Source organism: Aspergillus heteromorphus, assembly GCF_003184545.1.
Source record: "Aspergillus heteromorphus CBS 117.55 chromosome Unknown BO70scaffold_16, whole genome shotgun sequence".
NCBI lineage: Eukaryota > Fungi > Ascomycota > Eurotiomycetes > Eurotiales > Aspergillaceae > Aspergillus > Aspergillus heteromorphus.
The window spans coordinates 251764-268209 of NW_020290421.1; the positions used below are offsets into that span (position 1 = coordinate 251764).

The 16446-nt window shown below is 55.4% G+C and overlaps 4 protein-coding genes and 1 non-coding gene across 5 annotated transcripts; 3 read left to right on the plus strand and 2 right to left on the minus strand.

The window, feature by feature from the left end:
• Positions 1-120: 120 nt before the first annotated feature.
• Positions 121-1056, minus strand: BO70DRAFT_380362 (NmrA/HSCARG family protein; the record flags this gene model as incomplete). Its single annotated transcript, XM_025545408.1, has 1 exon — positions 121-1056. The coding sequence occupies one exon, from the start codon at positions 1054-1056 to the stop codon at positions 121-123; it is 936 nt and encodes a 311-aa protein (XP_025398411.1).
• Positions 1057-5527: 4471 nt separating this feature from the next.
• BO70DRAFT_56173 (aminotransferase class-V) lies at positions 5528-7380 on the plus strand. The gene has a single exon (XM_025548541.1). The coding sequence runs from the start codon at positions 5665-5667 to the stop codon at positions 7138-7140; it is 1476 nt and encodes a 491-aa protein (XP_025398412.1). The 5' UTR covers positions 5528-5664; the 3' UTR covers positions 7141-7380.
• A 1852-nt stretch (positions 7381-9232) lies between these two features.
• BO70DRAFT_316641 (concanavalin A-like lectin/glucanase) lies at positions 9233-10878 on the plus strand. The gene is made up of 4 exons (XM_025540354.1): positions 9233-9932; positions 10059-10183; positions 10277-10607; positions 10715-10878. Exons 1-4 carry the CDS (start codon positions 9346-9348, stop codon positions 10779-10781), a joined length of 1110 nt encoding a protein of 369 aa, XP_025398413.1. The 5' UTR covers positions 9233-9345; the 3' UTR covers positions 10782-10878.
• Positions 10879-11823: 945 nt separating this feature from the next.
• On the plus strand, positions 11824-15362 carry BO70DRAFT_397309 (PaaI family thioesterase; the record flags this gene model as incomplete). Its single annotated transcript, XM_025546693.1, has 2 exons — positions 11824-12270; positions 15210-15362. 2 exons carry the CDS (start codon positions 11824-11826, stop codon positions 15360-15362), a joined length of 600 nt encoding a protein of 199 aa, XP_025398414.1.
• On the minus strand, positions 13017-13106 carry BO70DRAFT_t195. Its single transcript has one exon. It is a non-coding gene; the product is annotated as a tRNA-Asp (tRNA).
• Positions 15363-16446: the final 1084 nt, after the last annotated feature.

Below are 16446 nucleotides of genomic sequence, written 5' to 3' on the forward strand. Positions count from 1 at the left end.
AAAAAAAAAAAAAAAAAAAAAAAAAAGTCTAAAAGACAACCCGAGCTACACATCCTTCAACTCGACCTTTTTAGCACAGACTAAATAACCCTTGTCCAAGTAAGACCTGCCACAACCCAATCACAACCCCAACGGCCTCTCCCTCAAAAACTCCTCCAAACTCGTCACCCGCCCCCTCGCCTCCCCCACTGCCCAATCAACCTTCTCCCCCGTGCCATCCCCAAAATACCCAAAATCACGCATCGCCTTCATCATATCCGCAATATAATCCACCATGGTCCCAGGCAAGAAACCCCTCCACACCTCCTCCTCCAACTGACGATAAACCACCGTCTTACCCGACACCCGACTCATTGTTTCCACGATCTCCGTAAAAGAATACAGTCCGCTCGCGCAGCAGAGGACCTTCCCCTCATATTTATCAAAATCTGCCAGCATGGCAGCGACCCATTTTCCCGTGTCGCCGGCTGTGTTGATCAGAGGGAGTTGCGTGTCGGGGGGCACGAAGGAGGATAGGGCGTAGGTTTTGCTGTCCGAGTCGACGGGATAGGGGGCCATGGAGTGGTGGAAGTTGGACATGAAGGAGCCTGGGGCGATGAAGGCACTTTTGAGCGGCAGGGTCTGGATGTACGTCTGGACGTCGGCTTTGGCGTCGAAGTGGCCGGCGTGGGTGAGGGTGCCGTGGGAGAGGGTTTTGATGTGCGGGAGGGTGGAGAAGATGTAGAAGGGGACGTGGGCGGCGACGGCGGCGTCGGCGAGGGCCCGGCCGTGGGCGATCTCGTGCTCGTAGGTGTGCCCGTCGTAGATGGTGGTTGTGGTGGCGAAGACGGTGTGTGCGCCTGTGAAGGCATGCTGGAGGGAGAATGGGTCGTTGAAGTCGGCGGGTACGACCTCGATGCCCTTGGCTGCGAGGGTTTGGGCGCTGGGGGAGTTGGGGTCCCGGGTTGTGCCGCGGATGGTGTACTCCCTGCTTAACTCGGGGTCGGACAGGACGGTGTCGATGATGGAGCCGCCTTGTTGGCCGGTCGCGCCGACGACGACGAGAAGCTTAGACATTGTTGGAGTGGGGTTGTGGGAGGAGTGGTTGGGAGTGGCTGATTGTTGATTTTTAGAGTAAGTATACCTCGAGGAAGCTATATATCGGGGTTATGGACCGGAGACCGAGGGTGAAACGAAGCCGATGGCCAGACCATCCGGATTCCGCAGCGGATGTTTCTTTAACTCTGATTGCCTGGAGATCGATTCTCTAACTCCGGGCGGTTCGTCCAACCAGGCATCGCATGAGATCATGGTGGAGATCACCCAATTCAAGGCAAACTTAACCTCAACCTGCGGGGGTTCACTTGGAGTTCTGACTCTCAGGCAGGATGATGTCCACTGTCAGGCGGGTCACTGCCAGGGACAAGCAACCACAATGGCTGCGAAAATAAGTTCATGTATACTGCTGCTGAGATGGAAGCCAGCCAGCGGGACAGCTTCGGTCATTCAAGTGCACAGCACAGCTCAGTTAAACTGCCTGATGGCTACCTAGTGAAGCCAGCTGCACTGGCAGTTCAAACTAGCTGCCGACCAAGTCCTGTCTCCAATCCCCAATACCGACAAAGACAAAGTGCTGCTCCAAACCGCTATCTCGTTCGTCCCTGTAGGCTGGTGATACGCAGCATACTATAGTCGGCGGCACACATAGTTCCATCACACTGATCCCAGATTCGGACGTCTTTCTACTCAATCATTTTGTTGACGGAGTCATCACCGCTGTAGGGAAACATCCTCACCGTTGCCTGCGATCGGCGCTGCCTTCCCCTTCCCCTGATCATACCAGAAGGAAATGGTCCGCGGTTGGCAGTCAAGCACCCCCCCCCTACAACCTCCTCCAATCAGCCAACCCCCTCGGCTCCGAGTTGGAGGCCTCGCATCGACACCCAGGCCGGATTGAAATGAAGAAACTCATCGTTTGATGACTCGATCTTAGTCCGAGTCAGACGCTAACGACTATCGTTACATAATGTGTCGGTTGCGCCGTTATTTCAACCGACGTCATGGGTATCTAGATACCCTTGCCCTGACAGCGATAACAGCCGGCCAGTCCAGGATTCAAGAACCTGTTAACCGGAGCAGTCAGAATATTCCACGCGTTGCAACCCAGATCTCCGACCGGGCTGATCTCACAGACCATGTCTAGTCATGTCGCCGACAAATCAGCCAGATGTCGTACTGAAGAACGCCCACACAGGTGAATGGCTGCCGCCATCTGCGACGTGATCAATTCTCGACTATTCTGACCAATGGCACAAAAATGGAGCCAGATGGACCAATAAACCGACACGCAGTGCTCCAGGATATTCCATGAAGCAAGATGGTCGTTGTGGTCTTCGACCGGTCACGTCAGATGTCAATGCAGTGCCGCCAAGGAAATATGTGCATAGAACACTCTGCGGCCCATTTCACTATCCCGTTGCGGTTGCGTGGAGGGCCTTCGGCGCGATACGGCAGCCTGGAGCGCTGCAGCGTAGCACCCCGTTATTAGTCCACCATCAGGGCATCGTATGTGATTTCAACAGGATCGAACGTGATTGGTCAGTGCGTTGCTGTTCGGCACTGCTTTTGCGCCCTGCAGAAATAGGCGCCGGATCCAAATTCAACCGCTTGGCCGCTGGGCAGCTCAAGCAAACACCATCTGTCGCCGGTCCAAACCTCGATCTCTCCTGCATTGTTATCACACCCTTGGCTCTCCCCGAGTCCGCCGGTATCGTAAGTGTGACTAGTCCTGCTTCCGCTCGCGAGGCTTCGTGGATTCCCCTGTAGTGGAATCGCAGTATCGGATACTTTCCGACCCTGACGGACTAGTGGCAAAATGGGCAGAGGCGAAAGATACGCCGGAATGATACCGCAGGCGAGATGGCTCCGAGGACCTTCATGTGATATGGTGGGTGTGTTCGCAAGCGAGACCCGAGCGCTACCTGGGTCCCTGCACGATGGCACAAGGCTTATCTAACGTTGGCCATCACACCATGCAATGCGGCGGCACCTGCAGGTCTGGCATCTGCGGTTCGACGTTCGACGTCCGACGATCCATCCATCACCTGCGTCCATTTTTGGGTCAGGCGATTTGACAGCACCGGTGATGGGACGACAATGAACCAGCTGTAGAATCTTTCTGGCACGGCTTTCCTTCGGCACCATACGGAAACTCTTGCTTTCGGCCCGTTGCACCGTCTTATCTCACCGTTTCCTCTTTCGTGGTCGTGTCCACGTGGTGGTGACAGTGGTGCGTCGTCATCCCCAAGTAGCCAGTCGCGATCGCAATGGACCGGGTTGTTGACAAATCTCTCTGATGAGGCATCTGCTTTGGGCCACGAGACGCCAATTGGGAGGTAAATCACACAGCGAAGTGTCAGGGGCTGGAGTCCGACTAGCTTGTATCTGCGCACGACCCCGTCTGTTGCCATTGGCCCGTTGGGTCATTCATGGTAGACCAGTATGCCTGCTAAAAATACTCTTGGTCGGAAACCCCCGCCAGAAATCACTAGATACGCGCGAAGATGAGTCGGAGACAGTGTCCTACTCCAAATGGAGCGGCACTCTGCTGCCCGGGGTTTGAAATGTGAACAGGCTTCTGGGGCCTCGGAAGAAGCAAAACTGGGCAGGATGACCGAGGGGGATGGGGCAGGAGGTTTCCCTCCACAGTATGTATCCCCCGTTGAGTATCCCCCTCAGGGTGTGGGGAGGAGCCCAGATTTGCAGGAGACGTTACCGGTATGGAAGAGAAACATGAACCAGCGTTACCTTCATTGCAAACAAGCCCGAATGATGTGGTAGACACCAAAGGAGGGGCAGGAAGGGAATAGCCACTCCTTACCCCTCTTTCAGCCTCACGTTCTATGCTGGCCTGCAGGTTGACGTTCGATGCGTTGTCTACAATCTCCCAATCCACCGCAACGCTGTCTAACAGAGAAGTGGGCTTACTTCCCCTGAGTCAACACTAGTAGGGTTCCAGTGGTCCACCAGGAATGTACATCATTGAGATACCAATGACTTGCAAAGACCTGTCACGTCAGGCTGTACACTCTGGAGAAAAATGTGCGAACTTAGAACAAACCAGCTTATGTGGCTGGCTTTGTGGTGGATTTCCACGGCCAGGCCTGAGATAACGATGAGTGCCAGGTATTCTCCCCGAGCAAATACTGGATCTGACTACTGGAATCACTTCACTGAGGGGCCTTCGCGTGCGGGGTACTCATAGAATTGCCCCACATGGATGAATGTCTTTCAGGCTACCAGGTATCAGTTTCTCCCCCGCGACAAGATTTTCCGGGCCATCAGGATCGGCGGGGCCATCGCTGGTGACAGACCTTAGCTGCATCCCTCGATCTCACTGGGATACCCTTGTCATCTGCCACAAAGTTAATCGATCCGATAGTTCGTCGACCGCCATGGTTTGGATGATGAACGGGCCCCCAGACGGGGAATTCATAGCTGGGGCCAGACAGGGATGGCTGGCTGGGAACAGGCGGGACGTTGCTGTAAGCCCATTGTCTGGTTGAGCTAGTGATTCAACCTGGATAATCCCTTTGTCTGGCCGTCACGCGGGCCATCCTGCCATGTTCTGGCCGGTTGTTCCTGCCTCATGCAGCCCCAGCTAGGTGAAGGGGCCTCCGCTGCCCGGATCGTACAGGCAGGCGCAGTGGCAGTCCCTGTTCTGACATGCGTAACCAGAATCCGATCCAGAAACAGCCAGGGCGCTGATCCACGGTGAATGTTGCACACTGTCACACCTAGGCCAGCTGGTGGAAAGTTAGGCCCAGTTAGCCCAGCATGGTCAGCCCATGGGAAGCCCATCGCCAGTGATACACGCTCATGAGGCCCTCCCATTCGTGGCCGGCCCGGTGCCCGGTGGCGACCTGAGGGGAGCCAGCTACAACGGATCCAGATCAGGCCCCCATTCCCCTGCCCGTAAGGGATGGCGGGGCAGAATAGTGCTGATGCCGCGGGGTTTTTAGTCGGGCTGTGAGTGAGGATGAATGAGGAGCTCAAACTTCGCTACTGTGAAAGTGGCTTGCAGGAGACTACTGCGCGTTGCAACAAACCTTGAAAGAGACACGACCCGCCGTTCGTTCACTCTGCGGCTGAGGGGAACCGTTCCTAAGATGGCATTATTGGTGGGGGGATGTCTGTCTGTCGGCGGTCCGTCTTGCTGTCTGTCTTGCTGTCTGTCTTGCTGTTGTCCTAGTCTGACAGCTTGTATCTGTCGGTCTGCCATTCTGCAGCCGGGTGGAACCTCTCTTCCGCTCGCATTGATGCATTCAATTCCTCACAGCCGATCACCAGCAGCATCGAAGCCTGTTCTGCTCGTCCTTCACCGACTGAGAAGTTTATCGAGCCGTGGATAGTGAAGACACAAAACAGGCAGCCATCTTTCTGGTTCGTAAACCTGTTTCTACCCTTCCTTCTCTTATATCTTCTTCTCTCTCTTCCTCTCTCTCCCTCTCTCTCTCTCATCCCTCCCATCCAACATCCACTCCACCTCCACATCTCAACCTTCATCTGCCTCATCGATCATCTCTAGTGGTCGTGCCTCTCATCTCTTATCTCTGCGGAGATATCTCCTCCCTTCCAACACCTTACCTCCTATCTTCAGCCTCTCTCTCGCCCCTTTCCATCGCGATGAGTGACATTCTCGAGTCCTTTCCCGAGTATCGGAAGACCGCCGCTCTCGATCGGCTGCGCGAGACCGAATACAGCTACCTGGACGAGCAGGGCCACATCTACCTCGACTATACCGGGGCAGGCCTCGCTGCCAAAGCGCAATATGCGGCACACAACGCGCGCCTGTCGGAGACGGTCTTTGGCAACCCCCATTCGGTCAGCCCCACCAGCGAGAGCTCGACACGGCTGGTCGAAGACGCTCGCGCTCAGGTGCTGCGCCATTTGAAGGCCTCAGCGCACACCTATACCGTGATCTTCACGCAGAATGCCACTGGCGCGGCGCGCCTGGTCGCCGAAGCATATCCCTTCTCGCGCAACAAGACCTTCGTGTTGACCGCCGACAACCACAACTCCGTTAATGGCATCCGCGAGTTCGCCAAGGCACGCCATGCTCGCACCGTGTATGTCCCGCTTCAGGGCACGGAGCTGCGCGTCAACCCCAGCGCATTAGCGACCGCCCTCGGGGGTCACTGGTGGGAATGGGGTATCGACAAGATCGGACTGGCCAAGGGAGCCGGAACCCGCGAGCGTGGCCTGTTTGCATACCCCGCCCAGAGCAACTTCAGCGGCGTGCGCCATCCCCTGGAATGGGTGACCCTGGCACAGCAGTGCGGCTTCGACGTCCTCCTCGACACGGCGGCCTACCTCCCCACCAACGAGCTGGACCTGTCCGACAAGAACCCCCAGCCCGACTTCCTCATGATCAGCTGGTACAAACTGTTCGGATATCCCACCGGCGTGGGCTGCCTGGTGGCGCGACGCGACGCGCTGGCCCGCCTGGCCCGGCCCTGGTTCTCTGGTGGCAGCGTTCTCACAGCGGCGGTGGGCATTCCCTGGCATAAGATGGCAGCCAACGAGGGAGCTTTCGAGGACGGAACTCTCAACTTCCTGTCCATCCCGGATATCCAGTTCGGTCTGCAGTGGCTGCAGCGCATCAAGATGTCAGTGATCTCGACCCGCGTGAAGTGCCTGACTGGCTGGTTCATCCAGCGGCTGCTGGCCCTGCGGCACAGCGACGGGACCCCCATGGCGCAGATCTACGGGCCATCCAATCTTCGCCGCCGCGGGGGCACCGTGTCCTTCAACTTCCTGGACGCCCACGGCAAGATCGTCGACGAGCGCATTGTCGGGCGCGAATCGGCGGCGGCCTCGATCTCCCTGCGCACCGGTTGTTTCTGCAATCCCGGCGGCGCGGAGAATGCCTTTAACATGGACGCGCGCGTGCTCCGGCCCCACCGACGTCGCTTGAGGAGTCTGACCTCCATCGACACATATATCGACATAGCGGGTCTGCCGTCCGGGGGCGCCATCCGCGTGTCGTTCGGTCTGGTGTCGAACACGGCGGACGTCGATCGCTTTTTCGACTTTGCCATCAAGCACTTCCGGGATCGGGTGACCAACACGGCGGGCTTGCCTCCTCGTGGGGGGTGCTAGGAGACCCTCGGTGGTGGGGACTGCCCAGCCGGCCTGTCCAGATCCTCTTTGCTCGCCTGCGACCTGGAGTCGTATGCGCCTCATTTTCTTATGTGAGTTGCGGTGTTGTTCGGATCGATCCCGTGTCGCCAAGGTTCTGTATGCACGAAAGGCCACATATTATGATTCTTGTTCAGATGATGCTTTGTGCCGTGAGCTTGACGTATCCATGAAAACCTGAAAACCACATATCTCGACTATTGTTCCGACTCTTTTTCATGTCGCGTTGGCCGCTATGTATTTATGAAAACCCACCTACAGTGATTCCTGTTCAGGTCACGTCTCGTGTTGCGTTGGCTGTTATGTAGCTAAGAAAAGACCAGAATATCATGACTATTGAATGATTCGTGCCGTCAGCCGTAGAGGGGGGACTCCGCAGCTGCAAGAGAGCGCATAGTACTATCGACTCGAACGGGTTGACTTACTCCGATGCGAACGAGCAGCGCCGACGACTGGCAGTCCGCGCCACAGCAGCGCCACAGCAATTTGCTTCTCTTCTCTGACTCCAGCAACACCGCCGATCGACACCAGCGTTCAGCCCATTCCGCTCGACCGGGCGATCCTGCTTGGGTGATTAAACTGGTCTAGGGAGGAAATGACAGCACACCGCCAGGGCATAGATAGTCTAGCGGATGATCCGGCTGTGAGGGGTGGGGTCCGAGGGAGGTGAAGGGGGAGAAGTGAAAGGAGAAGTGAAAGGAGAAGTGAGGGGAGAAGCTGAAGTCAGTGGCAGTTCCCCGCCTGCAGCCACCTGCAGCTGCCTGCAGCTGCCTGCACGCCGCGGCACCAAGGCACCAAAAAGCATCGCCGATCGCCCCTCCCGGCCAACCACATCCACCCGGATCACGTGGATGGCTCCCCGCTAAGCCCGAGTCGGCTGGACCGTCCCTGCCAAGCGCCAAGCAGCCTGGCGCGGCTGAGCACAATGCCTATTATTTATTCTAGTCTGATAATCCTCGGGATTCGCGTTGAGAACACCGATCTTCCGGCCCAGCTTGACCCTGATCTGGTGTGATCGGGGCGCCCATGTGTGTGACGGCAGATACACGTGCAGAGACCTCGTGTCTGTGTCTGTGTCCGTGTCCGTGTCCGCGTCCGCGTCCGGCAAGCACAACCTCGATCGCCACGCCTGCCACGCCTGCCACGCTATGGTGCGACGTTCAACCATTTCCATGCTCCCGTCCTTCCACTATATCCACATCTACATGCATGTAGGCCTGCACTATCATCTGTCGTGTCACCCTTCGTCCCTGTCGTCGCACTTCGGAATTTGCTGCCACCGGCCAGCCAGCCACCATGACGTCTTCGTCGGAGTGGATAAATGCCTTTGCCGGATGGATGGGCTAGAGCATGGGTGAGAATTTCCTCGGCAAGGGGCAAGGGGGGCTGTCAAGGAAAGCTCATCAGATCATTTAGGCGGATGGCCTTCCATCCGCCTGTGCCCCTGAAGCTGAACCCGGGGCCGGCTCGACATATTGCCGCAAGTACTCCGTACAAGATATAGTAAGCCGGTGATTACAGTGGGTTGGGACTCGCGAACGTTCCTTGCTCGGGGTAGGCACATCACGTCGATAGATTGGATGAACACGTCAAGGGTCCTGGTTATTCGCCCATGGCTGATTGTCGCTGTTTATCTGGGGCAGGCGGATCGGAACTCATCCGTGCGGGGCCGCTATACATAACCCTACTTGACTACTTGACTGGGTACATGCCATCGCTACTTACGATACTATCACCACGACCACCATGATTATTGCTGGACTGCTTCTGTATGCCAACAGACATAATCATTATGTACCACTCTCCAGCCAACAGAGAAACCCCTCCCATCCCATCCCCAGCTGTAGTTCAACATCCAACCATCCATCCATCCATCCAAACCCCCGTAAATCAGCTCATCTCGGGATCGGCCTAGCCGTTTCATCCTGAGTCCAGAACCGTCCCTAATATCCACCCGGTTTCAACTATACAACCAGGACAGACATTAAGCTTAAGGTAAGCATATAAAACCTCTTCCACGCCTGTCTCACCCCGTCAGCCGTCAACAATCCAAGTCAACAGAGGCAGTCTCGTCTTCTTCCTTCCTTCATTCATTCATTCTTTCTTTCTTTCTTTTTTTTTTGTTTGCCTGGTGCTAGTCACCTCATACATTCATTACTATACACCATGTTGATCCAAGCCTCCCTTGTCCCGCTCCTCCTGTCCGCTTCAGCGCTGGCGCTGCCCACCCACCAGGACGTTGACTTCGACGACTGCGACCAGGACTGGTCGGATGAGGTGTCTCCCGCGCCCAGCGGACAGGCATTCGGTGCGCAGCCCTCGGGCCATGCATTCGGGAGCCAGCCGTTCGGTGTGCAGCCCTCCAGTGCTGGTGCTGCGCCTGTCCAGGTCCAGCCCTCCAGCGTTGCGCCCGTGAACATCCAACCCTCGACCTCAACCTCGACCTCAACCTCGACCTCGAGCTCCAGCACTCAGTCCGCCGTCGCTGCCCCGACCACCGCCGCAGCCGCGACGGTCCAGCACGAGGCCTCCACCACCACTTCCTCCAACACGCAAGCCTCCACCGACCTCTGCGGCGACTACGACTACATCATCCTCGAGGACACGCCGTGGATCGTGTACAACATGCTGTACAACGCGGACGAGATCGTCGGCTCGCAGTGCACTAACTACGGCGAGGTGACGGCCACGTCCAACGGCACCCAGGAGGTCGTCTGGAGCAGTGTGACCGATATTGAATATGTGGAGAGCACGTATGTTTATGTCCCCTGCATTTTCCTCGGAGCTGTTATGGGTTTCTGTCTTATGTCAGGCCTTTTTGGGTGCGGGTTATGATGATGATGATGATGATACTGATCCTGACCCTGATGATGATACAGAAACAACGTCCCCAAGGGCTACTCCTTCGTCGGCCTCACCGAGAACCTCGAGACCAGACTCTCGGCCATCGACTCCATCCCGGCCGAATACGTCTGGAGCCGTACCAACACCACCGCTTTCAAGGGTATCACTCCCTCCCCCCTCCCTCCCTGCCTGCCTACTCCCATCCCTTACCCGCAAACACCCCACTAACCCCCCATTCTCCGGGATCATGCAGGAAACATCTGCTTCGACTTCATGACCAACGACATCAAGGGCGACTCGACGTCCACCTCCTCGCACGAGCTCATGCTGTGGCTGCAATACGAGGGCGGCCAGCTCCCCATCGGCTGGACCAACGGCGTGGTCGACACCATCGACGACCTCTTCGGCACCTCCTGGAAGCTGTACCAGGAGGCGAACGCGGATACCGGCATCACGGTGAGCTCGCTGCTCCCGGAGACGCAGTTCGAGGGTACCTTCGATGGCGATCTGAAGGAGTGGTTGGAGGCGTTGGTCAAGGTTGGTATCTTTGATGCGGATACTTATGTGAATGTTGGGAATGCGGGGTGAGTTTCTCTTTCTTTCTTTCTTTCTTTCTTTCTCCCCCCCCCCTCATGTTAGATGGGCTGGGTTGGGTGGTTTTGGGGAGTGATGTGGTGCTAACGGGGTATAGGACTGAGTTCTTTTACGGCAATGCGGTGATGAACTCGACTTTGGGGTTGCAGATTAACCTTTCCTAGATGGGTTAATGGGGGTTTTGGTGGGTTGTGTTGAGTTGGCGGTACTTGAAAAAGAGAAAAGAAATATAGTGCTACTCTGTAGCTATCTGCTATCCACCATCTGAGTATCTGTTTAATTTGACATTGAATCAACATCCATCGTAATAGCCACTCCCCCTATTAAACTAAAACACACCCCCAAACCCCCCAGCATACAAACTCACAAGTGACCCAAAGTACCCACTTCACCACCCACGCACCAAAATACATACCACTACACCATCCCGCCTTCCTCCAATATTTACAGCCAACGTCATCTCCCAGTAGGTACAGTACCCGTAACCACGAACCCTACTACCTAAGTAAGGTAAGGTAAGGTATATCCCTGCATAAACCCACCCACTCACCCCAACGGGCTAACACAGCCAAGACATATAATCCGGGGGGCGAAACCGGTCCCTCGCACGGGTTTTCGATCCGTGATACCGATCGTGCTGTCGGATATGCAGTATCCTGGACCATGCAGGTACCCATTGTTGGTGACACTGATGGATGCTTAATTCGACTTGACTTGGTGGGTGCGTGGAATATACTACGGTATTGTTATGTACTTACTACTACTATCTTTGATATATATTTTACGTGTAGGGCGGGATTTAACAAGAGATATGAATATGTCAGGAAGGAAATAATATCTGATTGGAATTGAGGGATATACTTCAGGGATAATGTTTCTAGGGATGCAACTTGTGATTTTTATTTAGATGTTTGTTTTAATCACTCAATCCCAACAGCATCGCCCAGCCCAGCCCAGCCCAGCCCACCGAAAGTGGACTTCGGCTGTCGGATCCATCCGGTCCCCAACTACCTAACCAACCCATCGGGGCCCACCCGCTCTTAACCTCGGATCTCACCCGCCATCGTCCGATTTAACATCAACATCGTCCTGAAATACACCTGCCTCTGTATATTCCACCCTACCCTCCACTACATATATACATACATACATAAATCCACACTCTCCATACCTCACCACCACATCACACCACACCACAACATCAAAATGACCACCCCAGCCCCAGAAACATCCGTCCTCCCCCATCTCACCCCCCTCTACCAAACCCAACTCCTCCACAGCCCCATCTATGCACACCTCCTCTCCACCCTAACCCTGCACACGGCCACGCACGGCAAGATCCGCGCCCGCCTGCCCATCGCCCCGCACCACCTGAACTCCAAGGGCACGCTGCACGGCACCGTGTCCGCGTGCATCGTCGACTGGGCCGCCGGCATGGCCATCCTCTCGTGCGGCGGCGATTACTCCGGCGTGAGCACCGACCTCAGCGTCTCCTTCCTGGGCACCGCCACCGTCGGCGATGTGTTGGAGATCGTGGCGACCGCGAATAAGGTCGGTGGGACGTTGGCGTTTACCGGGGTGGAGATTTGGGGGGAGAAGGGGGAGGGGGAGGGAAAGAGGTGGATGGTGGCGACGGGGTCGCATACGAAGTTTGTGAGGAGGAGGGGGCGAAGAAGGAGGAGGAGGGGAAAGAGGGGGAGAAGAAGGAGGGGAATTAGGGGGTGTTTAGAGGATTTTAAAGGGGGGATGGGGGGGAAGTGGGGTGTGGGTGAATGAATGAATGGTTGCATGATGGGGGTGGGGTTGGGATGGTGAAGTAGGGCTTCGACAGCCTGGATGGTCTGGTCTGGACTCTGGATGGGAGTGGTGTTTGGAATGGGAGAGGGAAGGGGGAGGCTGCGTTGTGATGGACTGGCTATCTTCAGGGGGTAGTTGGATGATTGGATGACGGACCTTGTACGGTCTGTGTTCTTTGTATGTTTATCAACGGAGAGGAGGGGGTCTTTGCTGACTGTTCTGTATATCCATTTTCCTGATCATTGGTGCTGTTAATTCTCCCGTTCAACGGCCTTGCGTGGACAGGCTATCTGTTGCTTTTTCTGGTGCTGCCCTTATGTTGATTATTACCCTGGTCTACTGAACGTCAATCTCCAAGATCGCCGGTTTACTGGTTCCTTAGCAATTCCATCACTCAGGTAGTCTCCCTGCCTACCTGGGCTTATCGTATGATATGATATTCCATCACCAGTTGCTATAATGACTTCACATAAAATATCAAAACGGCAGGCCCCAGGGAGCGAGTTGCTGTAGGTGCGTGCGTAGTAGGTGCGACATTCCATCCATCGTCTTTGCCATCGATCTATGTTCCGGAGGCCGAGATGTTCGGACTAAAAAAGAATCTCCTCGACTGGGAGTCGAACCCAGGTCTCCCGCGCTTGTTCCTGTTCAGGATTGACAAGCGGAAATCATGACCGTTAGACCATCGGGGATTTGATATGCTATAACCACCCAGTTTTGTATTAAGATCAATTAATAGATAGCACTGATACGAAGCCAGGCACATGTCTCGAATATTCAAGCCATGTACCCTCCAATCCGTGAGAAAGGGCAACTCTCGGGGTCTGTCATTCTGGATACGGGGTATGATGCTCGGTGTTCATTCTTTCTCTCTCAATAGCTAAAAAAAAAATCAAAGGATAGTGTTCATGAGCATGGCTCTATCTAAACCTTCCGCTTTAGTCTAGACTCTTTCATGGATTAAACATGAGGGCGCTCTTGGGTAGAATTATTGGCTCCCATGGAAAAGGGAGGAAGAAAAAGGGGAACCCAAGGAGGTATATCAATACAATCTAGAGTTCATATTTGTTATCCTATTGACTCGGATAAGTTTCACTTCGATTGTGGCACTGTCAGCAAGTAGAACTTCAAATTCTATGTAGCGAGAGCAAGGCCACAGGCCATGGAAAAGATACTTTGTAAAAAGCAGCCTGTCAGAAAGGTTTGCTTATTGCCCACCACATCGGAGACAGCTCCTGAGATAAGTAGCGTACATTGACACCGGCCTATATGAATTCATATTGTGTTAGTTATACTCGATGTGCGGAATAATAAGTTCTAGATAACAGACCATAGTTCCATCCCCGGACTGAGATGCAAATCCGAGGAGATCTGCGGAACAGACACGGTGACAATCCCACCTAAGTATGAGCTAATGAGGGTGATACAGGAGATGCAAAATATCACCAAGTGCGTTTTGGGCGGCAGTTAGGGCCACTTCCTGCTCTGAGAGCGGGTGGCCTTCTCGGTGGTTCTCTTGCTTGGGTACAGCGGAAAGTTCGTTCGCTTCTGATGCCGGCTCCATGGCAGTAAAGGATAGATCAAGTGTCCTCGAGTAGAACAGAATCAAAAGTGAAGCCACCGGCTGAGCAAAGAGGGAGGAGGGAAGACTAAGAGTGGGTGTGGGGGGGGGGGGCAGCACCATCGGTTCCTTGGGCGATATGCTTGATTTCCCGGTCCGCATGCTAACTGGAAAAGGGTAAAATGTCCGATTAGCCCTCAGCCCCTGTTGGGGAAGCGGGGGGGGGGGGGGGTGGTATTGTAGGTACATTGTAGGTACCAGGTTGCAGGGATCCGCGAATCTAGGCCCTAGTATCTCCATTGGTCACCAGAGCGTTGCCATCCATTTGTACTACTAGGCCGAGATGAACCCTCTGCACAAAGTACGCGGTAATACGGCTGCCTAAATTACAATCATTGCTTGTCATGCACAGATATGTACCTAGGCCTGCTGACACTACTGGAGTTGCGACGGCATCGACCTGCCATTCTTAGTCAGGTCGAAGTCTACGTCGATGGAGGAGTCCGCCGTGGCACTGATATACTGAAAGCGCTTTGCTTGGGAGCCAAGGCAGTGCTCATTGGGCGGCCCTTTCTTTACTCCCTCGCCTACGGAGAGGACGGGCCCCAGCATCTTCTTGATAGTGAGTCCACTTTATCCTCTCGGTATGAGTCCATCTACCGAGGTACTCCGTCCGACGCCTGTACAAAGACTCGCACCCTGGTACAAGGAGTCCACCCTGCTCAATGGATTTCAGCCGCGTCGCCGGGAATAAGCAAGTGTCGGGTGGCTCCCTTGTGTTTAGATGATCGAGCCTGACAGGATCCGTGGAACCACGGTGCCTTCCTGACAAAGGGTGATGGCAACCCCCATAGGCACTGCAATCGACGGAGAGAGTGTATCGGAGGAAGCACTGGGGGCAACTCTCCCCTGAAAGCTACGCGGCGACGTCCTCCAGTGCCTATGGCAGGAAACACCCATGAACCGGCCAGTAGCCATCAACCCGCGTTCACTTATAGAAGGCTCGACACGCCCGTCGTTGGAGATTGAGATTCATCATTGAGCTTTTCCCCCACCGTACTCTCACCACCATCGCCCACATGGCCCCCCGTCACTACGTCCCGTCATGGGATGCCGGGTACCACGAAATCATCGGCCGCGAGCTGTGTGGCAAGATTGCCTACCTGTTGGATAAGGCCATATCCTGTAAGTCCCGTACTGGCTCCCTCCCTTGAATCTTGGCTGACCTGACTAGGAAATGTTTCTGAAACACCATCCGGATGAGAGGCTGCACCGCGAGCTTCGCAACGCGGACCGGATCAACCATTCCCTCGACAGACGAGACCTGAGCATCTCCTTCATCGTCCCGGACGACCAGTTAACCCAGGCAGTAGACGCCCTGACCTAGACCGGCTTTCGTATCTGCCCCGGGTCAAACCCGCCAGACTACTTCTGCGGCTGCTTTCGGCCCTACTATCACAACGAGATGATCCCCCTTGTGCATTTCCCCCTTAAGCCGTCCCCCCTCCACCATCCCGAGGATGACTGCGAGGACTGCTCCGGGACCGTCCTGAAGCTGTTCAAGAAATCGCAGCTCCTCTGGGACTTCCCGGCGATTGGCCTCGAGGCTACCCCACAGGGCGACGCGTACTCTATGTCATCCAACGACGATCGGCTGCAGATTCATGAGCAAACGCTGCTCCGGCTCGACAGCCCGAGGCAGCTGGAGTATGTGTCGCAAGTCCCGAGAGCATCGGTGCTTTCAGTTCGGATAGCGTCAGGTACCCGTCACTTATCCCGACCCCGGCGAAGCTCATGGAGGCCCTCATTCTCCTTCGATGCCGCGACGAGGACTATCACAGCCACTGCGAGGACCACTGGGGAATCTGGCTGGAGTTCATGGAGGACCGTCTTCTCAAGACGGGTCGAGTCCAACTCGGGGAGTTGCGACCATGCTTCCACCCCATCATCGAGGCTCAGCTGGCCGGTGAGGTACTTCTGAGCCGGAGACTGATGAAGCAGCTTCGGAAGAAGCTCCGCGAGGAGGGCACCCTGCCCCCTCCCCTCCAGGACCGGCCCTGCAGCTGCTCCCCATGGGAAAAGCAGTGGACGCAGGAAGACGAGTATGGCGAGGGCGACCTGGACGCGAGTCTTGCCCAAGAAGCGGCCCACCCGACGTCTGTGGCCAGCTTTGGGGTTTTCATATCGGGTCGAGGTCCGAGTATGGCATAGCCGGAGGCGTCTTTCTTTATTGCTTTAATTTCGCTCCCATTCATCGCGGCTAGTAATTGTCAATTTCTGACTCACTCCCCAGAATTCCCTGTCACGAAACGTAAGTGGGGAAAAGAATTAAGCTCGTAGTCTCAGTCGGAGAGGAAGTCGGAGAGGGAGTGCTTTCCATGCGGTAGAAATACTAAGTAGAAGTGCTGCTGGGCGGTGAAGGGCCAGGCTGCAGCCGGCTGACTCAGCGGGGGCTGCTGACGTCGACTTCG